The 23,600-nt window shown below is 39.5% G+C and overlaps 1 protein-coding gene and 1 pseudogene across 1 annotated transcript; both read right to left on the bottom strand.

The window, feature by feature from the left end:
• Nucleotides 1-14,819: 14,819 nt before the first annotated feature.
• Nucleotides 14,820-16,202, bottom strand: LOC149175287 (uncharacterized; annotated as a pseudogene).
• Nucleotides 16,203-17,388: 1,186 nt separating this feature from the next.
• LOC149175288 (uncharacterized) lies at nt 17,389-19,504 on the bottom strand. Its single transcript, XM_089422798.1, has one exon. It carries the CDS (start codon nt 19,424-19,426, stop codon nt 17,555-17,557), a length of 1,872 nt encoding a protein of 623 aa, XP_089278924.1. The 5' UTR covers nt 19,427-19,504; the 3' UTR covers nt 17,389-17,554.
• Nucleotides 19,505-23,600: the final 4,096 nt, after the last annotated feature.

Consider the following 23,600-nt stretch of genomic DNA (forward strand, 5'->3'; position numbering starts at 1 on the left):
TCCTACGTTTTCCAGAATTTCGCGAGCAGCAGCGGAAACTGTCAGCTTGTGAGGTTCACTTCGGACCGTCTTTCCGCCCATGATTCTTCTTAGAAATGGAACAGCAACTGCTTGCGGTGTTTGCGACGCAGAGAGGATGATCACCGAGCATGCAACTAAAAAAAGATCGTGGATGGCAATTTCCGTAGAATGGAAGCATCATACCGTTAAACCATGTCATTCCTTCGTACATTGTCTCGCCCGAATGGTGTGCAACCACGTAATCATGGAGTAATGAGATTACCTTCCCCCCCGCGATCTGATAGGCTGTCCTCAGCCGTCAAAGAGAGGAGCAGCAGCCAGTCGGAGGTCCAATCATAAAGTACAGCATATGAAATTATGCCATGTTTTAGAAAAACAACGAAATGCCGAAACCGAGGCAAAAAGGTAGATCGTGTTTTGCATAAGAGCCTGCGTGATATAATGAGGAGCTAGGGGATGGGACATCTGTCAAGCGTACGAAGTCTCCAGTGGTCACTGTCAGTTCCGTTGCCATGATTGGTGGTAATAAATATTCATGCGATATATATATCGGGTGTGACATATGATCTTTGCAAAGGATAAGAGACAGAAAAATTTTAATATCATACATGTTGGTGTAATTATTACGACTTCTATGCCATTAACAGAGCTCTGCTACCAACAGGTGTTCATAACCTTGGCAGAGTTGTTTATTTCACCCTCCGGAACCATGATCCTTTGTGTATATTCTGAAGAGTGCTTTGTCAAAATGTAGGCCATTATGCTGGCTTGGTGACCAGATAGCCATAATGCCATTCACAAGGTAGGCGCGAAACGTGGTCAGGCCGGCTCGCGATGAGACCTCCTGTTCCAAGGTTTGCTTGTTAATTTACCTTCAGACCATATCCCTGGTGTGGTGGCCGTTATGGGAATGCCACTTCGCTTCCACCCTTATGATCATGGTAGGCCGGCTCTGAATGAGACCCCCTATCCTGCATTTGACAATTTTCATATTTTGTTTTTGTTTTCTTTTGCAGAGCACCTCTCTTGTTTATTTTCACATAAGGGTGGTTCCGCACTCCTTAAGAGCGGGGAATGGTGGAAGAAGTCTTACGATCCCAACAGATAGATATAAATCGTTCGTTCTTACTCCTAAGTAATGATAAAAAAAAAGATTTTTAGGGGAATCGTCATGATAAAGATCACCAATGACAATGGTACCGGTAAATGACAATGACAGCGAAGATGAAAAGTTCACGTCCCTCCTCTTGTCCTCTTATACATACTGGCTTCATAGTGATAGCGATTTATGATGTGCTGATTTCGGTATATCATGGCTTATGTTCACCGCATAAGTTCATTGCTGTATCTACAAGATTGAGGAGAACATGGGGCAGAGCATCCTCCATAAGGGCAAAAATATGTCGATGGCATTCCTGAGAGAAGAATTCATTCATAGGATACCATTTCTTTGAGAGGAACAACGGAAAATCGCAAATGCTGTTCCTTTTGAGAAAGGAACAACAAAGACACTCAAATGTTGTTCCTTTTGAAAAGGAACAGCAGACACACTCAAGTGCTATTCCTTTTCGCAAAGGAACAGCAGGAACACACAAGTGTTGTTCCTTTTCGGAAAGGAATAGCAAAAACACACAAGTGTTGTTCCTTTTCGCAAAGGAACAACAAAAACACACAAGTGTTGTTCCTTTTCGCAAAGGAACAGCAAAAACACAAGTGTTGTTCCTTTTCGCAAAGGAACAGCAAAAACACAAGTGTTGTTCCTTTTCGCAAAGGAACAGCAAAAACACACAAGTGTTGTTCCTTTTCGCAAAGGAACAGCAAAAAGCACACAAGTGTTGTTCCTTTTCGCAAAGGAACAACAAAAAACACAAGTGCTGTTCCTTTTCGCAAAAGAACAGCAAAAAACACAAGTGTTGTTCCTTTTCGCAAAGGAACAACAAAAAACACAAGTGATGTTCCTTTTCGCAAAGGAACAGCAAAAAACACAAGTGTTGTTCCTTTTCGCAAAGGAACAGCAAAAAACACAAGTGTTGTTCCTTTTCGCAAAGGAACAACAAAAAACACAAGTGATGTTCCTTTTCGCAAAGGAACAGCAAAAAACACAAGTGTTGTTCCTTTTTGCAAAGGAACAGCAAAACACTTGGAGTAAAAAAAATCAAGGAAACATATATACAAGATATTATGTACAAGTTATAAAAATGAATTTCTTAAACTATAGGTGAGGAAGATTTCGCTTCCTCTCCTAAGATTTCCATATCAGTATCTTGTCGCAGCTGCTGACAGAAGGATTCCCGAGTGAGTGGCTTTCGATAAAGGCGAACTCGGTGGCCATTTACTTTGAATGCATATCCAGAACCGTCAATTGTGATCAGGGTAAGGGTCCCATTGTCATGTACCTTCTGGATTTCGTATGGTCCTAACCATCGAGTCTGGAGTTTCCCCGGGAAGTCCTGAAACCGAGAGTCATATAACAGAGCCCAGTCTCCTTCATGAAAGACTTTATTCTTGATAAGTGCATCATGCCATTTAGCTCGCTGTTGTTGAATTAATGTTGTATTTTGTAATGCAGAGAGCCTGATTTCGTCCAATTCATTAATCTGCTGTAATCGATTGATTTGTGCCTCACTCAGATCTAGGCCGACTTCCTGTGCAGTTCGTAGCGTTCGGATTTCGAATTCTATGGGGAAAATTGGCTGCTTTCCAAACACTAATTGATAAGGTGAATATCCTGTAGTACTTCTCCATGTGGTTCTGTAGGCCCACAGTGCCTCAGGTAGTCGAGTGGCCCAATCTCGCCTATGCGATGCAATGGTCTTTGTTAAAATTGATTCTATTACATTATTACTACTTTCTACTTGCCCATTTTCCTGCGGATGGTATGGGGTAGTGATCTTATGTTGGACATGATAATTGTTAAGTGTTGCAGCTAATTTATTTCCAACAAATTGTGGTCCACCATCGGTGATTAGTTCTCTCGGAAGTCCATAACGTACAAACAAATGGAACAAGAATTGTATCACAGAGTCTTCTGTAGCCCTAGGTAATGATTCAGCCTCGACCCATTTAGTAACATAGTCTGTCGCCACCAGAATGTATGTCCTCTGATTTGATGATGGATTGATGGGCCCAACGAAGTCCAGAGCCCATCGTTCAAATGGCTCAATGACCAATTGTGGTCTCAGAGGCATTTCATCGGCTTGGCCAGGTCTTCCTGCTCGCTGGCAGCTGTCACAGGCTTGTGCAAATTTTTTCGCATCCTTGAAAATTGTAGGCCAATAGTATCCTGTCTACAATACTTTATGTGTTGTTCTTTTTTCAGCGAAATGTCCCCCGCATGGCCCGTCGTGGCAAGCTTTTAGAATGTCGAAGATTTCGTCTTCTCCAATACACCTTCTGATTTGCATGTCTGCCCCTGTATGGAACAAATGGCCTCCAATCCACGAAAACCGAGTGCTCTTCTGAACAATCTGCTTGCGTTCCTGAGGGGTTAAGTGTTTTGGTAGCTTACCGACTGCAAGGTAATTAGCGACATCAGCATACCAGGGTGTTCGAACAGCAACAACAAACAGGTGCTCGTCAGGAAATTGATCTTCCACTGTTGTTGTTTCAATTGCTTTCGGTATTCGTGAGAGGAAATCAGCTACAGGGTTCTCCTTGCCAGGTCGATCCTTGATTGTGATGTCGAACTCCTGCAATAAGATCAACCATCTGGTTATTCTAGCTTTCGTAACAGGTTTATTTGCCAAATATTTGATAGCAGAATGATCTGTATATAACACAACGGGATAGCCTGTGATATAATGTCTAAATTTGTTAACAGCATGTATTACAGCCAGGAATTCCTTTTCAGTAACAGTATAATTGAGTTCGGCAGAGGATAAATTTTTGCTGATATAGTAGATAGCGTATGGTCTCTTATCCTCTTCTTGCCCTAGGACTGCACCAATTGCTGTGTCCGAGGCATCAGATGAGATTTGAAATGGCAAATTCCAGTTGGGTCCTCGAAGGACTGGGGCTGTTGATAGAAGCTTCTTCAATTCCTTAAAAGCCTGGTCGCATTTTTCTGTCCACAAGAAATCAACATTGCCAGTTAAAGCATATAGAGGTGCAGCAATACGTGAGTAATGTTCTATAAATCGTCTGTAATACCCAGAAAAGCCAAGAAAACTGCGTACCTCTGTTTGAGTAGTGGGGGTAGGAATAAGCAAAAGAATCTGGATTTTAGCCGGGTCTACCTGGATGCCGGCTGCTGAGATATAGTGCCCTAGAATGAGCCCTTCTGTCATCATCATGTAACACTTTTCATGACTCAGACAAAGTCTGGTAGCGATACAACGTTGTAGGACTTTTTCCAGGGTATCTAGAGCTGGGTCAAAATCATCTCCGTATGGTGTAAAATCGTCCATATACACTTCAAGTCCATCATTTATCAGATCTGCGAAGATACTAAGGACAACCCTTTGGAATGTAGCAGGGGCATTACATAGGCCGAAGGGCAAAACTCGATAGGCAAACGTTCCCCAAGGGCAAGTAAAGGTAGTTTTATCCTGGTCTTCAGGGGCAATTTGGATTTGGTTATATCCGCTGAAGCCGTCCAGGAAAGAAAAGAATTTCTTTCCTGCCAAAGTGTCCAATACTTGATCTATGAACGGGAGAGGGAAGTGATCCTTCTGTGTGGCTTTATTTAACTCCCTGTAATCTACGCAAATCCTCCATTTTCCGTTTTTCTTGGGTACCACCACCAGGGGAGAGACCCACTTACTGTCGGAGATGGGATAAATAAAATTAACATCTAGAAGTTTCTGAAGTTCGGCTTTTACTACCTCTTTTAGATGGGGGTTAAGTCTTCTTTGCGGCTGACGAACAGGTTTTGCATCTTTTTCTATGTAGATGTGGTTGGTGCATAATTGGGGATCGATCCCTTTCATGTCAGGGTAATCCCACGCAAATGCTCCTTGATATTTTCGTAACAGATTTATAAGTTTTGCTTCTTGGTCTGGTGTAAGGTTGGCGTTGATATTTAGGGCCTTACCAGGTTCAATTTCCACTACTTTACTATTGGCAACAACAGTCACTGGTATTGTTTGGTCATGTGCGTCTTTCAATGGGTCTTCCTCTAGCTCACTATCAAATGCTGCCTCTATCATAAAACACTGTGTGTGAGATCTAGATTCAGTTTGACTAATGAAGTTATTGATGGCATCATCTTCTATTTGATCTTTAAAATCTAAAGCCTTCTGTATAGTCAATGGGGATCTGATATTGTTAGTAAGGTATGACACAGGATACTGATTGGTTTTGATCATTGGCAGGCTTGGCTGTGCTGGAGGATATAGAACTAGATTTTTAACATCTGGTCCTTTAGTTATAGTCATGTTTCCCTGCCGGCAACCAATGTAGGCATCGGCAGTAGCAAGCCAAGGTCTTCCTAATATTAGCGGATGTCCATCCAGTCGGGTTTTTGGATTAATTATCAGGAAATCAGTTGGATATTCCCAGGAGTCTACAGAAACCATGACATCGTATAGAGTGCCTTCTGGTCGAACTACAGATCGATTTGCCAATTCTAGCAAAGTAGAAGTAGGTTCTACTGATGTGATGCCAAGCTTTTGGCAGGTAGAGGTTGTCAAAATATTGATTGCAGCTCCTAGATCAACTAAAGCGTTAGTCAGGGTTTGGCCATAGATTTGGACAGTCACAATTGGATTTCTGGGATCTTCGTATTTGATAGGTGTCTCTTTTCCCGATAATAAGTCAGATAAGGTGCCGACTACTTGGACTCTTGGGTTAGTGGTTGTATTCCTCCTTGATTTTTTTATGCACAGTTCTTTTATAGTTTTTGCGTATATAGGAATATCTTGAATGGCCTGGAGGAATGGAATTTTTATGTACAGGTTTTGTAACTCTCCCAGAATGTCAAAGTCTGGATGTTGTACTGGTCGTGGTATGACTAATCGTTCCGGGAAAGGAGGAGAGGATGTATTTGTTTGTTGATGGGTTTGTTCCTTATTTACACCCTCTTGTTGTGGTGGTTGTTCTATTGGTAACTGATCTTCAATGTGAACTGTTTTGTCTCCCTCTGTTTCTATGATACGTCCAGATCGTAACTGAAGGTCATTGCACTCCCTTAGGTCAAGTCCAGTTTCTGATGTTTCTATAATTTGGAGGGATTGGACTGGTCTATTATTAGGATTGGGATTGGGTTGGGCTGGGAGTTGCGGCCTTAGATTAGACTGGGGGTTTTGTTGTAAGGCTGGCAGAGTCGGTTGAGGGAGTGGAATAGTTCCTGTTGACTGATATGTCGATCTTGGCCAATTTGTCTGCCAGGGTGAACCTTGTGAAGTAGGGGGAATCCATTGCGGAGGGTATGAGTTATTCTGCCAATATGGTGGAGTGTAAGGAAAATTTGGCCATCCGAATTGGCTTGTCTGATTCATCCATGGATTTGGAGAAGGAAACGGCTGTGATGACCAATTCGGGACTGGGGATGTAGATTGGTTTTGCCACATACCATATTGCTGAGCATTATACTGCGGAGGCTGGAAAGAAGGAGTTGGGTCCAAAAACATACCAGATTGCCTAGGTTGCCATTGGCGACGTTGGTTAACAAAGTATGCTGGTTCTGATTCTTCTTCTGCTTCCTTGTATACAGCCTTCAATCCAGGAAGTGAGGGGCAGCTTTCAGTAAGGTGGTCTTTCGTACAGATAGCACATGCTTGAACTGTATCTAGCGGACATTCCTTGTGGCTGTGTTTTCTTCTGCATCGGGGGCAGAAAATTGCCAGATTTTTCTCCGCCTCCATTTGCTTTTGTTTAACCTGCACAATATCAAGCTGAGTAGTTAATGTCCCCAGAATATCAGTTTAAAAATTTTCTAATAAATTCCCTAGTTCTACACGTGTTACCCCTTCTGTTGATATTTTGTTGTCTTTAACAAACCTATCATATTCTGTTGATTTTATCCTTGTGCTGCCTCTTGAACTCCTGATGCATAAATTAATGATATCAGCAAAATTCTCTTGGTAAATATCCCCTTTTCCCATGATATTCAACGTTTCAATCCACTGCTCTTTCATTCCTCTAATCAATGCAGTTTTCAACACATTATCGGGCAGAGGTAGTGATGCATAGGGAGATCTCTATAAATTATACTGGAAATGTTTTACGTATTCTTCCAAAATTTCATTTGGTCTGGCCATCATTTGGAAAATTTCATCTTTTAGCTCTCTCGATCTACAATAATCCTGATATTTTTTAAGAAAGGATTCTTTCATTTGCTCCCAGTTGTTTATGACTCCACCACCTAAACCCATGAACCATCTCAGAGCTGCTCCTTTTAAAGTGGAGGGGAACAACTTTAATTTCTGGGGGTCAGTGGTGTAATCGTACCCTCTACATAGCACATCGAATTCAAATAAAAATGCATCGGGGTCTTCTGATGTAAGTCCATGAAACGTCGGGATGTGTTGAAGAGGTATTGCTTTCATGGGTGCATTTGCAGCAGAATCTACTATAGGATATTGCAATGTAGAAGTTTGAGCATTTGGCTGATTCTGCGCCATTGGATCAAATATGTGCCAATATCCTTCCGGAATTTCTAGGAGGGTATTCCTAGGTTGAGAAGGGACGACCTTGGCAGGAACTGTTTTAATGACACTTCCCTTATCTGGGATCTCTGTCTGAGGGAATGGGGTGCCTTCAAGGTTAACTTTGGCCGCGCTTCCCCTGTCTGGGCTGTTTAACAATTGGATTATCCTAGAAGGAGACCTTGGTTCCTCTATTTCCCCTGTTTCCCCTTCTCCTTCACAAAGATTACTTAAATTCCCTTCTTGCAGCCGTTCTGACACAGAATTTTCAATTTCTTGGAAGTCCTGTTCATCAGTCCGACTATGCACCTCAGCGTAGGCTCCAGATGGTGATGCTGTAGCCTGAAGGGAACTAGTAGGCTGCTTAGAATGAGTCTTTCTGAGGCCTACTGACGGCTGAGATTCGGTTTTCTTATAGATTTCGTCTATGAAGGTTGTTCGGCCAAGGGTCACCGGTCCTTTGGCTTTTTCAGGTTTGACTGGAGGTTTGATATTCTTTTCTAGCTTTTTCTGCTTAGTCATGCACTCTAAAAACTACTAAATCCTATTCAACCAGCAATTCTGCTAAGAGAGCGGACGGTGGAGCAGGGCTTTTACATGCTCCGTACGCAGGTTCTTACCTTCCGTTTTTAAAATCCAACTCCCCCCTAGCAGCTTTGCGCACTACTCTGTAAAGGGCAAATGGATATACTCCTTCCCCGGCAACGGCGCCAAAATGTAGAGCTGCAACTAGGGTCTCTCACACCGCTAATTATTCCACATTAATAAGTCAATCCGGGAACGTTTTGTTATTGCAAGAAGTAGCTCAATCCGAGGCTATTTGTCCGAGTAATGCTTAGTAGTACAGGGTTGAGAAGATCAAAGGAAAACAGATGCTAAGCTGTAACTAAACTAACCTAAAAGATGGAGTCACACAAAACAGTTGATCAGTCAAGGGTACGGAAACAATATCCCATCCCTTTAGAAACTGATTAAATAAGGGAAATTAGAGCATGGACTTATAGGTCTGGGAGCTAAGCAGCGTCTTGCTGAGGCTCACTACAGCCTTAGGCCTTCTCTCACACCAAAGCAACAAAGGCAGGTAAATAAATCAGCGGAAAGTAAAGTGGAACAACGAAATGGAAATGGGACAGCAATAAATGGAACAGCAGTAAAATGGAACAGCAGTAATCAAATGGAACAACAATAATCAAATGGAACAACAACCCTTAATGATTTACGAAACAACAACCATCACCCATATGTACATGTTCTACATTAATATAGCAATCCGAGAGTATTGAATGATACAACTATGTTTCTAAACAGAATGACGCTACTCTCAAATCCCACGAATATTGTTTAACAGAAATCCAATGACAGTAACATTCATACCAGTACTCTGTTACAGAAATGGTTGAATAAAGATACAATCCGACCCTGTGTAAATCCAATTATACAGTGCAGAATCTTTACATAGAGAAATCATTCATTCATTAAACATAACAGAACATAGCGTATCATATAAAGAGTTCATCAGACTGCTAAGTAATAACGATAAACAAACCACACACAAATCACCATATAATGATACAAAAGCAAGTGTCCTTCGGAGCCGGGCCCTTAGCTGCCAATGGTATACTGCCTTAGATTACTCCAGATGCAGAGACGGAATAAACACCAAGTCTTTTATATTAATCGCATCCACAAAAGTATAACAAAATCAGGTCTCAGTGAGACTCAATGATTAAAGTTTGTTCTGGAACTGTAAAATTACAAAAACAATCCTCCTCTTGCTTAATGATGTTGTGCCATTATATAACAGAAATGACGGAGATATCTAGATAATCAGAGATAAGTAAAGCAGCGATCGATCCTGAGGGATTCGCTAATCGTTCAATCTTTCTTGCGTTTGCCGAGCCGGTATCCCGCATTCTTTTCCTGGACTATTCAATTCCGATTTTGCTTGATCGTGTCCGCATCCGGTTCCCTACTGGAGGAACAACAGTTATTTTTCCTCTGCTTCTCGCTTTTGGGCGGGAACTCCTTGCTCGCATGTCTTCCTGCATAGAAAACGTCAATTATTAGCACTTGAGCTTCCTTTGTCTATTTTTGCACATTTTATCAAAATCCTTTATCTTCTTCGAATTCCTCATGCAGAAAAGGTTACAATTATTATTGAAAAACCACTAGATTGCTAGTCAAAAGCATACCTTCCAGGTGCTCCACATAGAGAAGACTCAAGAGGAGGAGATCAATATTGGAATGCAAGTTGAGCTTCAAGTATTGAAGTTGTCATTGTAACAGATCATTGTTATCATCTGCTTTAATACAAACAGAGGAGGGCTTTTTCCGAGATGGGTTCCCCAGTAAAAATTGTGTTCATTGTGATTGAATGTTTGCATGTGTCTTCAGTTTGAATTCATTAGCAACTACACATTTCAAGTTATTTCTACATGGTATCAGAGCTATTGAAAACTACATAGAAACCGGGTTTGTTGATCATTTTTCAAAGAAATTTCAAATAGATAAGTTTGTGGTGCAAGTATTTCTTCAGTGCAGGAACAATCTATTTCAATTGATGAAAATGGAGCATTGGAGTACGCACAAACATATATTCCAAAACTAGCAGCGTCAGATGCACAACAACTGGCTCAGTGGAAGAAAGACATGACAAAATCCAGGAGGATTATCCTAGAGGGAATCAAATACCATGGGGTTTCAAACTTGCATGGAAAGGGGCCTCCATTTTCAATATGGGAAACCCTCATAGACCTATTCCAAAGCACCAATGATGCCAGGAAACTGGAATTGAAAGACAAGCTCAAGAACATTCAAATGAATAAAAATGAAACTATTGTTCAATACATATCCCAATTCTCTCAAGTTAGAGATGAACTTGGAGGAGTTGGAGAGAATGTGCCATCATCTGAACTTGTGAGCTTAGCACTCCTTGGTCTTTTGAAATTCTGGCACAACTATGAGGATTCAGTTAATGTTAGAGACAAGCTCCCATATTGGGAGAGACTTTGGTCTGACTTGGTCCAGGAGGAGATTAGAAGAAACACGAGAGATGGAGTCACATCCAGAACCGATGAGGAAGAAAACTTTTCTTTAGCATGCACAGGAAAGAAAGGAAAAGGAAAGAAATCCAAAGGCAAGAAGGCCTAAGGAGAGGAAAAATTCATCCATAACCATGGCAAGAAGAAAGACCTTAGTACAATTAAATGTTTTCATTGTCATGAGTATGGACACTGTGCAACCAAGTGTCCACACAAGAAATCCATAAAGAATCTTGTAGCAAGAGCAGGGGGAGATGCTCTCAGATCAAATTCCAGTTGGATTTCACCCTCATTGCTTGCATCGCAAGTACTGTACAAGGTAGTGTATGGTACTTAGACTCTGGAGCTTCATTTCATATGACAAGAAATAAGGATTTGTTCAGTAGCTTAGAGGAGGACCTACAATTACACATAGAGCTTCGATATGATGGAAGGTATAGTACCAAAGGGATTGGCACAATTGCCTTTAAGAGGCAGTCAGACTCCCATATTCACCTAAGGAATGTAATGTATGTGCCTATTCTAAAGAAAAATCTAGTTTTTGTAGTTGTACTTGAAGATAGAGGATATGTTGTGGTGTTCAGTAGAGGGAAGGAATATTTGAAGCATGTTGCTACTAGACAAGTAAAACAAATTTGTGTTAGAGTTAAAAATCTCTACAAGCTAGAGGTGGATGCATGCACTACATTGAGTAGCAAGGAAGAACATGTTTAGAGTAGAGATGTTGGAGAGCTCTGACATAAGCGCATAGGACACCTACGCCATGGAGCTTTGAAAATGATGTAGCAGATCGTCATTGGACTTAAAAGTGCACTCATGAACAACATGATGTATGAAAAGGATGCACTCTTCGAAAATATGTTAAATCCTCCTTCGAGGGCCGATATAGAAGAGCTGGAGCCATCTTGGAGTGAGTGGAGCATTAGCCATAGTGTCAACTGCAAATCATAGGTATTATGTGATCTTCATAGATGATTTTTCTTGCAAATGTTGGATCTATTTCATGAAGAAGAAAGATGAGTTTAAGTCAAAGTTTGTTGAATTTAACCCTTAGTTAAAAATGAGACTGCAAAGAAAATGAAATCCCTTAGGAGTGATAATGGAGGAGAGTCTATGTCTAATTCCTTCAAAGAATTATGTGCCAAGGAGGGTATCAAAAAGGAGTTTATTTCACCCCACAACCCACAACAAAAAGGGGTTGCAAAGAGGAAAAATAGAAGTATTGTAGGATCTTCTAGAGAAATATTGCATGACCAGGGATTGCCACTATCCCCGTGGGAAGAATCTTGCAATACAATTGTTTGTTTGCAGAATAGGAGCCCTCACAAAATTCTTGGAATGATTACACCTACAGAGGCTTTCATTGGGAGGAAGCCAAATGTCTCCCACTTTCGCATTTTTGGATCCATAGTCTATTTTCATGTCTCCAAAGATGACAGGAAAAAGTTGGAGCCCACTACAGAGAGGGGGTCTTTGTAGGCTATATTGAGACACCTCATATTTAATGAGTGTATTTTCCCTCACTCATGATGACTGTTATGAGGAGGGATGTGAGATTTGATGAGGAGAAGCCATGAGGAGTTCTCTAGAGCGAGAGTTGAGCATACCACCAGAGGAGGAGCTTCTAGTTCCAAAGGAGGAGTCTCGGTCAAATCCACAGAGTTAGATCTTGCTCAAAGGCAAGAGGACATTCCAGGAGGATGACGTGGAGTATGCACATGTGGAGGAGCAGAGATCAAATCAAGTGGAGACACCCACTCACACAAATCCTTCTAAAGAAGGGAGGAAGAGGACTGAGACGGTGGACAGGTTGGTGCAGGAAGCTCAGGAGCAGGTTGGAGGTCCTAGTTCCTTGCGCAGACAGAGGAGATTAGCAGACAAATATACAGGGTATTTGGCACTCATGTCAAAGTTGATTGATTTTGAGCCATCTTCTTTTGAAGAGGAAATTTCCCAACAGGTGTGGGTAGATGCCATGGTGGAGTATGACTCCATCATGAAGAATGATGCTTGGGAGGTTGTGCCTAGACCCGAGGGAAATTCAATTATTGGTTCCAAGTGGTTGTATAAGGTGAAACATGTAGCTGATGGTAGTATTGAGAAGTGCAAAGACATTTGTTTCCAAAGGATTCTTACAGGAGGAGGGGATTGATTATGAGGAGACATTTTCTGCTATGGCAAGATACTCATCTATGAGGACCATACTTGCATTGGCAACACAGTTTGGGTTGAGGATCCAAAAAATGGATGTTAAGGCTGCCTCCCTCAATGGAGTGGTTGAGGAAGAGATCTACATTGATCAACCTAATGGGTTCGAGACCTTTAGCAGGGAGATACATGTGTGTAGGCTCAAGAGAGCCCTCTATGATCTCAAGAAAAACATAGATTCTTATCTTAGTGGATTGGGCTTCACTAAGAGTGAAGAAGATGTGAATCTTTATTGCATTATGGTAGATGGTAGTCTGCGCATCTTAGTTCTCTATGTGGATGATTTGGTACTGACTGGAGATGACAGGTAGACCCAGTCTTATAAGGAGGACCTTGCAAGAGTTCAAGATGAAGGATGTGGGTTTGATGCACTAATTCATTGGCTTGGAGGTGTGGTACGGAGATGGAGATATTTGTTGGACAAGGGCATTACACCTCTAAAATCATTCAGAGATTCCACATGCAGTATTGCAAACCCATGGATACTCCTTTGGGTACTATTTGGAGGAAAGAGGATGCTTTTACAGAAGAGGCAATGGATGGCACTATCTACAAACAATTGATGGGGTCCTTGATGTACTTGGTGAACATAAGGCCCGATATTTGTTTTGCAATGAACCAAATTAGTCAGTTTACGTTGGATCCCACCAAGCTTCACTGGAAAGCAACAAAACATGTTATTAAATACCTTAGAGGCACAACAAATTTTGGTTTATGGTACAAGCACACTGATAGGAAGAGCACATCAGGAGCAGTCTTTAGTGTTGGTTCAACAACAATTTCTCAGTATTTCATGAAGAAGCAACATGCTAGGCTATTTGGATGAGGTAGATCTTGGTTGGTCTCTTCAGTCAAGGGGTGGAGCCTACATTGATACACTATAAAAACCATTATAATGCTTACCTAAACTCCAAAGGGAAGTTTTAATGTTAATTTAATACATGGAATTTTTCTCGAAGTAAGAATTTTGCTCAATTCTCTCAAAAAATGTAATGTGCTATCCAAATTTGGTAAATGATGGGGTCACAGGTGCATAAATAAAATTGCTTATCAAGAATGTGTGCACATTCCTAAGCCATGCTGAGCTAGCAACCTAGCTGACATCTAGGTTGGAGGCTACAGCTTGCCAGGCATAAACACTAAAGAACGAAAGTTTGTGTTCCTAAAAATGTGCAAACATGTTCCTTATGGCTACATTGCCACTTTTAGGGCCATCATATTCAAATGTCACCCCTCATATACCTTCACATCAATTTTAAGTGATTTGACATGTTTGATACTCCATTGCACAAGGATAGAATTTACAAACAAAAATTTAATTTAGACTTCATAAAAGATCTTAATTTCTCATATTATTGTAATTTTGAATTGATCCCTACTAATGCATATTAAAATAAAAAATATGATAAGAATAGATAAAAAAAAAAAACGAAGTTCACTTTCTAAATAATGTGCTTATCACATCTATATATATATGCAATTAATATTTGTATTTTTAATACCTCTCTTAGAAGTAAATAAGAGTCGAAATAAATAAAGTTTGTGATAAAGAAGAAAAAAACTCAAATAGTTTCTACCATCTTTTCATGTATCTAATTAATGTTTGGTGACCAAGTCAAATAAGAGATCATTTAGCAAAATTTTATTGAAAGAGCCCACCTTTTCATATATCTCATATCTCATTAATTTCGGCTGACCAAGAGAATGCGCAAATCAAATAAGAGGTCATTCATCAAAATTTTATTTTTGAAAATCCAAAAATCCAAAATCATAGTTTGATTAAGGCATCCCACTTGATCAAGTAAAATCTATATAATGTACAAAATGAACCATATCACATTTGGAGCATTCATTGTGAAACTGATTGCCGGGCAGAGAGAAGCAAGGACAAATACTCCGCAATTGCTTGGCCTTCTTCTTCAACCTTGATGCCAACCTGCTATTGGATCTCCACTCAAGTTATTTACAATATCTTCTTCCATCTCCTTATCTCGCCCTTGCCCTTGTCCTTCCAAGGTTGCACTTTCAGGCTATCCTTCTTCCTAGACACTGCAGAACCTACCTCTACACGGCCCTGTCTAGAAGCACTCGAACCTGTGCCTACATTTTGGAGTTGTTGAAGAAGCCCGCCTATTCCTTCTTCCCTTGTACCTCCATGTAATAAGGCACTCGAACTTGCCCCTGCATCTTGGAGTCGTTGAAGAAGCCTAGCTATTGCTTCTTCCCTTGTACCTCCATGTAATAAGGCACTCGAACCTGCGCCTGCATCTTGGAGTTGTTGAAGAAGCCTGCCTATTGCTTCTTCCCTTGTACCTCCATGTAATAAGGCTCTGGATATCATTTCTGCAATTTCCTCTTTTCTCCTGTTTCTTCTTCTAAGTCTGGACTGCAAACTAGACTGTAGAGCATAATTGGATGTAGCGTCTGTTAACTCATCCAAAGCCTTTTCAAAATCATTCTCATTCATGCGAAGTGCTTCTGCTGCTAGAGTTCTCTCATACCCAGTTGAAGTAAGTCCTGTCAGTTTTGTCAGGTCTACATCCTTTCCCAGTGGTGTCCTGCCATAAGATTTTTGCTCCCTCACCTCTCTGTGATGTTGTTTATCTTCCTTCTTTTTCTTTGCATTTCTTTCCCTTTCTTCAATGGCAAATTCTATTACATGCCCAACATCTTGGCTACACATTATCAAAGCCCTTTTTGACTATTTCGTCGTAAAACCCATATTCACAAGAGTTACCAAAGATTCATCTGAGACTTGAAGCTGTCGATATTTGGCTTGAGCTGATATTAGTGCCTTGTAAGACTCTTCCAATAACCCCATGTGGTAAGCCACAACACCTTCCAGAAGCTCTAGTCGCGTGTATGTTGCAATTTCTGGACAAAACCCTAACCCTCCTTGTAGAACCCTAGCTCTCTCCATATTTGCACCATAGCAAAGTTGAAGCCCTTTGCGCGCCTCTTTCAATCGCATTCCAACCATAGTCAAACAGGATATGTCACGCAGCATGAAATAACACCACACTATGTTTATTTGCAGTGGCTATGCATTGTCCACCTTCTCCATTAGCTTTGGATCACAAATGGAGAAGGCCTCCTCTCCCATGCCAAGAACATCAAGTGCATCTTTATATTTTCCCATTTTAATCAAACGTTACCCCTTTGAATGAAGCATCAAACCCATAAGCAGGGCCCTCTGATCTATCTCAGAACCAACTTTCAATTTTTCTCCACTCTGATTCTCTAGTTCAATGTGGAAGTCATCGTCTAGAAAAGAGGAATTATCAGTATGTCTCTTGGCCATTCCATCTACTACAGCTTTGTGTATTTGTTTCTTGTTTCTCGCCATTGTATATTTTCTATTTTTTAAGAATTGCTTTGCAAGTAATTTCTAAACAAGGTTAAAACCTACATTTGGTATCAAAGCTGGTTTAGGCTTCAAGGGGATGCATTTGTTGCTGAGGGGTTTTTCTCCGGCCTGTGGTAGACTCTGTTCAATGGGAGATCTGTGGGATAGATTCTTGTGGTGAAAGAAGATGGTGAGCAGTGGAAAGATAGAGATCGAAAAATTTAATGGTTAGAGTTTTGAGTTGTGGAAACTCAAGATAGAGGATCTACTAGTGTATAAATATCAATGGATGGCGATATGTTAGGGTATTGAACCAACGACAATGTTAGATGAAGATTGTACGAAGTTGGATCAGAAGGTAAAAAGCACAATACGGCTGTGTATCTCAAATTTAGTATTGTTGAATGTATTGGGGAAGCCACAACGAAGGCTTTGTGGGACAAGTTAGGGACTTTCTACGAATCTAAGTCTCGTGTGAACAAACTTTTCCTATGGAAAAAAGATGTATAACCTGAGGATGAAGGATGGAGAATCGGTGACAGAGCATATGAACGCCTTTAACACTGGGGTAAGCTAGTTTTTATATGTTGATATTAAAACTTCAGATGAAGATAAGTGCATCAATTTGCTGTGTTCTCTACTAGATTTGTGGGATAGTCTCGTTGTTGCAATAGATAGCAATACAAGTACCTTGAAGTTTGATGAAATAGTCTCATTCTTGTTGTTGGAGGAGATGAGATGGAAAAATACAGAGGGATAGAATGGAGATGCATTGTCTGTACGCGGATGGTCCCATAATAGAAACAAAAATAAGTCCTCAAGTGGGAGATCTAAATCTCCAAGAAAAACTATAAAGGTGTACTGGAAATGCAGAAAGGAAGGGCACTTTAAAAAGGACTGTAGATCTAAAGTTCTTGAAAAAGGAAAGGGATCTGATGATGCTCGTTCTGCATCATCAAGGGGAACTACATCTAGTTCTACTTCATCAATAAAATCAACGCTAATAGCAAATCTGATTTTGCATTATTTTGTTACCTTTAGCTTTGTATCCCTATTTACCCATTCCAATGGATATGGGCTTGGATGATCATGAACTTCCAATCCCCTTTTCTTGACCAGATCTACCCCAATGAGAATGCACAAGTCAAATAAAAGATCATTCAAGAAAATTTTATTAAAAGAGGCCACCTTTTCATATATCACATTAAGGTTTGGTGTCCAAGAAAATGCACAAATCAAATAAGAGATCATTCAACAAAATGTATATAATGTACGAAATGAATCACATCAAATTCATATATACATGTATACATATATGTCAATCCTAAACAGGTACCCAAGATTTGGAGCATTCATTGTGAAACTGATTGCCGGTGCCGGGCAGAGAGAAGCAAGGACAAATACTCCGCAATTGCCTGGCCTTCTTCTTCAACCTCGATGTCATAGTCTGCTACTAGATCTCCCCTCACGTTATTTACAATATCTTCTTCCATCTCCTTATCTCGCCCTTTCCCTTGTCCTTCCAAGGTTGCACTTTGAGGCTGTCTTTCTTCCTCAGAAGCTGCAGAACCTACCTCTGCACGGCCCTGGCTAGAAGCACTCGAACCTGCGCCTGCATCTTGGAGTTGTTGAAGAAGCCTGCCTATTGCTTCTTCCCTTGTACCTCCATGTAATAAGGCACTCGAACCAACGACTGCATTTTGGAGTTGATGAAGAAGCCTGCCTACTGCTTCTTCACTTGTACCTCCATGTAATAAGGCACTCGAACCAACGACTGCATTTTGGAGTTGATGAAGAAGCCTGCCTACTGCTTCTTCACTTGTACCTCCATGTAATAAGGCACTCGAACCTGCGCCTGCATCTTGGAGTTGTTGAAGAAGCCTGCCTATTGCTTCTTCCCTTGTACCTCCATGTAATAAGGCTCTTGATATCATTTCTGCAATTTCCTCTTTTCTCCTGTTTCTTCTTCTGAGTCTGGACTCGAGACTAGCCTGTAGAGCAGAATTAGATGCAGGATTCGTTAACTCATCCAAAGTCTTTTCAAAATCATTCTCATTCCTACGGAGCGCTTCTGCTGCTAGAGTTCTCTCATACCCAATTGAAGCAAGTCCGGTCAGTTTCGTCATGTCTACAGCCTTTCCCAGTGGCGTCCTGCCATAAGATTTTTGCTCCCTCACCTCTCTGTAATGTTGTTCATTTTCCTCCTTTTTCTTTGCAATTCTTTCCCTTTCTTCGATGGCAAATTCTATTGCACGCCCAACATCTTGGCTACACATTATTAAAGCCCTTTTCGACTGTTTCGTTGTAAAACCCATATTCACAAGTGTTGCCAGAGATTCATCTGAGACTTGAAACTGTCGATATTTGGCTTGAGCTGATGTTAGTGCCTTGTAAGACTCTTCCAATAATCCCATGTGGTAAGCCACAACACCTTCCAGAAGCTCCAGTCGCATGTATGTTGCAGTTTCTGGACAAAACCCTAACCCTCCTCTCTCCATATTTGCACCATACCAAAATTGAAGCCGTTTGCGCGCCTCTTTCAACCGCATTCCAGCCATACTCAAACAGGATATGTCACGCAGCATGAAATAACACCACACTGTGTCTATTTGCAGTACCGATGCATTGACCACATTCTCCATTACCTTTGGATCACAAATGGAGAGGGCCTCCTCTCCCATGCCAAGAACATCAAGCGCATCTCTGTATTTTCCCATTTTAATCAGACGCCGCCCGTTTGAATGAAGCATCAAACCCGAAAACAGGGCTCTCTGATCTGTCTCAGAACCAATTTTCAATTTTTCTCCACTCTGAGTCTCCAGTTCAATGAGGAAGCCATCCTCTGGAAAAGAGGAATTATCAGTATGTCTCTTGGCCATTGCATCTACTGCGGCTTTTATACGAGCAAGTCGATTTTGGGCATCGACCTCATCCTTTACAGCCTTTGCTTCATTCGCATCAACGTTACTTATCAGAATTCTTGAATTTGCCCTCAATCCCACCTCTCTGAGCTTTTCATCCGCTAATTCCTCTTTCAGAATTTTCCCGCCAGAGATGACCTTTAAATTCTGTGGTGAACACAGCGAAGTCTTGGCAAGCTCTGCTCTCAACATGCCTACACTCCACTCCAAATCCACCTCAATTACTCCCGACCATAACCCGCTCACCTTCAGCTTTGTAGTGCGAACGTTGCTGCCACTCGAACTCGAACCTGAGCCTTCCATGTTTACAAAACCAAAAGAATTTGAAATTAAGAGTACAGATTTGGACACAGTTAGCTCTGGCTGGCTTCAACCTGTGCAACTAATTAGCTCAAGTGTATGGTATGGAAGTGAAATGGAGAACTATTTATATACCTTACCCCGAGTAAATAGGTCCAACCAGCTGGTCGGCTTGGTGAATTAGATTTCTAAACTTACAATAATTCTATGGAGGTGGAAATAGCGCTCGCCATTCTTATTGTGTTAAAAAGTGTGAATTTACGTTGTAACAAAGTCAACCGCTATCCTAAACTAAAAGTGTGAATTTACGTTGTAACAAAGTCAACCGCTATCCTAAACTTCCAAACTGGGATCATCATTTTCAGGGTGGCCATTAGTTGATGAGATTGACTTTTAAAGGTGCAGTAAGTAGGTCCAACATCTCTTTTCCAATTTAATCCGAGGGAAACGAACTTAGACCAAGACTCTAATACCATAGAAAAGTTTGACCTCATTATCTAATTTTGGTTAATAAATTTCTAAACTGCTATATCATTTTGATTGTAGCTAGTCTACATGATTGGTTCTTAGAGAGGGTTTAGATATATCTCAAAAGTAATTTTAATCTTTTTGCTTATAGATTGAATTAAAAAAAGATTATAAAATTAAATTTAAACAAAATATTTAGAAAATACTTTGATAGTGAAATGAGAGATGATTTTGGGCATGAGGTATTTGATGAGCCATGGTATTGTAAGAAAGCCTATAATATCTATGATAAATTGAGCGTGAATATACATAGATAAAAATATGGTTATATTGTTTATTTATTGTAAGCATTAAAGTTTTATATACTTATTAATTAAATTTAAATATGGTTACAAAATTATTATTTTAAATTATGAGTTAAAATGGATGTTAAGTTATAGCTCTTATATGTTATATATTTTAATGTGAATATAGTGGTTTTCTTTCTTCTAAAAAACTATTTATAATTTTATTAATAAAAACAAAACTACAATATAACAAATTGAATTTTATTATTCTTATTACTTTTAACTTTGTACGAACATACATCTCTATGAGCTCTATATTACTTTTAAGGTTGTGGACCTTTGAGATCAGCGTTTTTCTTTTTGTATGTTATATGCTTTTACAAAAATAAAATCACTACCATCCACATAATAACCATTGATAATAAATAAATAAAAAATATAATGTTCATCATAAATAAAATATTTAAATAACAACCTTTTATATAGAGAGAAATTAAAAATTTAGGGAAAAAATATTATATTATTGGGTAGATATGCACTTTTTATAATCTAACATAAGGAAGAAAAAAAAATCTGGAGTTGGCATTTTTTATAAAATATTTAAATAACAACCTTTTATATAGAGAGAAATTAAAAATTTAGGGAAAAAGTATTATATTATTTAGAAAAATATTAACAAACAAAAATTATAATGTAATATTTCAACGTCAACTATATAAATAGTGTAGATAATGGTTAAGAACATGTGTTTCCTTGTTAAAGGTTATAGGTTCAAATGCAGTATAACCTATCTAAAGAGATTTGATTTGATCCCTCTTTGTGCTTGATACATCCCCATATTTTTATTTTTATTACTATTATTACTTTATTTTTTATGATTTTTTATTAATATTAAGAGATATATGATCCCTTGTGCTTGATACATCCTCATATTTTTATTATTTTTTTTTTTTACTATTATTTTTAGATTTAATAATATATGACCTACATAAAGCACCTCTTAGTGCAATTTTTAATTTTTAATTTTTTTTAAACATTTTAATGGTGTTTTGTTCCATATATGTACTTCCTTCCATGTTCAACGTAGAGTTGACACATGGCTTTTAAAAATATATTAGTAAAAAAAAATTATTTCATTGTAAACCTTAATTAAAATACTTCAATATCAACTTTATATAAGGAACATAAGTCATTGAAAGTTAAAAAATTATCATCCTTCAAAAATTTAAAGGATGTGCATATGAGGGATATTTTTAATTCCCTATATGATAAACATGGAGTTGGAACACATATATAAAGTAATTAATTTAGTAACTAGCATATTTCCATCTTAACTTGAATTCTATATTTTAATATTCTTTCCAGCTTTATTATTAATCTCCCTTGTTCATCCAAAACAATCAGTGTTGTGTGTATAGTAGTTGTCGATCCCAACTTTTTCTTCAAACATGAAACATGGAAAACATCATGTAAGACATCTTGAACACCAAGTATGTTGTTCCCTTAAGGGGGAGCGCATTGTAACATTCCCAACAATTAACCCCACTTATATTGTAATTGTACTTAATTATGCCATTAGTCCATGTATGGGCATGTAAATGGGAAAAATACTTAGAATAATTGTAATTACAATTTAAATACTTGTTGATGAAGTGGTGAAGCCTTGATACTACTATAAAGGATAAATATTTTCAACCTTTCCTAGTAAAATATCTAATGGGAAGGTGCAACAATAAATGATCCGAATTGGATCCTCAAACATTTTCATGATTGTTTCAAATTATGTCAGATCAAATCTTATGATAACGAGCTTATCATGAATGACCTACGGACAATGGCAACTATGGCCAGCACGGAACAACGAGGACCCTCAGTCAAAGCGCACTGACCGTTGGCCCATGGAGACCGCACATGGACACAAATTGGCAATCGAAAGCCTAGATCTAGAAATAGAGGCAGTTTCTGATACACGATTAGCGTAAGCATATCGCAGGGCAAAACCCTCAGAGAAGGAAAGCCCCGAGCGCTCGGTCATGAGGAAAACAGGGAAACCGTGCAGAAAACATCACAAGGCGGGTCCCACACCCAAAACCGACATGATATCGCATGCACTTCAAGCGATAAGCAAGTTTGGCCGAGTTCAGCGCGATGCCATAGATCGGGCTACGTATGTCCAGTGGATGAGAGAGAAAACCGCTTACATCGCGTGAGTAATGGTCGAGCAACTTACCCGTGTGATATAGACAGAGACCGTAGGATTTTGAGGCTCCAGATCAATGGCGAATAATCAACCCGATGGATAATCGGATTTGACGAGGGAATAGACTGAGGCACATAAAGATTTGAGGTCCGCCATGATCGATGAGCTGGCAAAAGAATCAGTTTCGCGGGAAAATCCTGGAGTAACGGAAATAATGACCATTCAAAAGACAAAGTCTTCATACACTCACTGTAAAAATGATGGGCATGATGATGAGCACTGTTGGATTCTGCATCCGGCGCTGAGACCCAAGAAGTTCGAGGGCAAGAAGAAGAAGATTGTTGCATATATTCAAAAAGATTTGGGGTCGGACTTAGGAGATGAAATAACCATTGCAACCACAGGTATAAAAGGTAAAAATTCAGAAGCATCCACTAGTAATTATGAACAATCTATTAATGATGAAGAAAATGAGAGAAAAAGACACGAGCTTTTCCATATTTGAGTTGTTTCCAAACATCAAAAGATTGATACTTTGTTTGATAGTAGTTCACAAGTAAATTTAATTTCTGAAGCAATTGTAAAGAAGTTGGGATTACTGACTACAACTCACAAGAAACCATACCCATTAGTTTGGTTAAGTGATAAAGCACAACTACAAGTCACTAGACAATGTAAACTTAAGTTTTATTTTGGCTCTGCATTTGTAGATGAGGTTGAGTTAGATATAATTCCTCTAGATATATGTGGAATTGTTTTAGGAAGTCCTTACTTGTATGATAGAAAATATATTTTCTATAGATCTGAGAACAAGTATCTACTCGCTAAAGATGGAATCGAATACTATGTAAGAGCTCATAAGCTCAAGAATAATTATACTCTCATAAACTCAGGGCAGATGAAACGAATTGTAAATTCATGCAAAAATTTTTTACTGATGGTTGTAAAGGAAAAGAAACGTGATAAAACCAATGTATTTGAGGGTTGTGATGCTAAACAACAAGCTGATTTAAAAAAAGTTGTTTTAGAGTATGATATCTTATTTCAAGAACCTAAAGGTCTGCCACCCAAAAAGGAAATAGTGCATGATATTAATTTGCAGCAAGATGATCCATTACCTAACATTGGGATGTACAGGTTGTCTGCTTTAGAGAATGCAGAAATCAAGAAGCAGGTGCAGGAGTTGCTTGAGAAGGGGTTCATCAGACCTAGCACATCACCA

Source organism: Pinus tabuliformis, chromosome 4_1, assembly GCF_031772625.1.
Source record: "Pinus tabuliformis cultivar Carrire ecotype Pingquan chromosome 4_1, CPIR1, whole genome shotgun sequence".
Lineage (NCBI taxonomy): Eukaryota > Viridiplantae > Streptophyta > Pinopsida > Pinales > Pinaceae > Pinus > Pinus tabuliformis.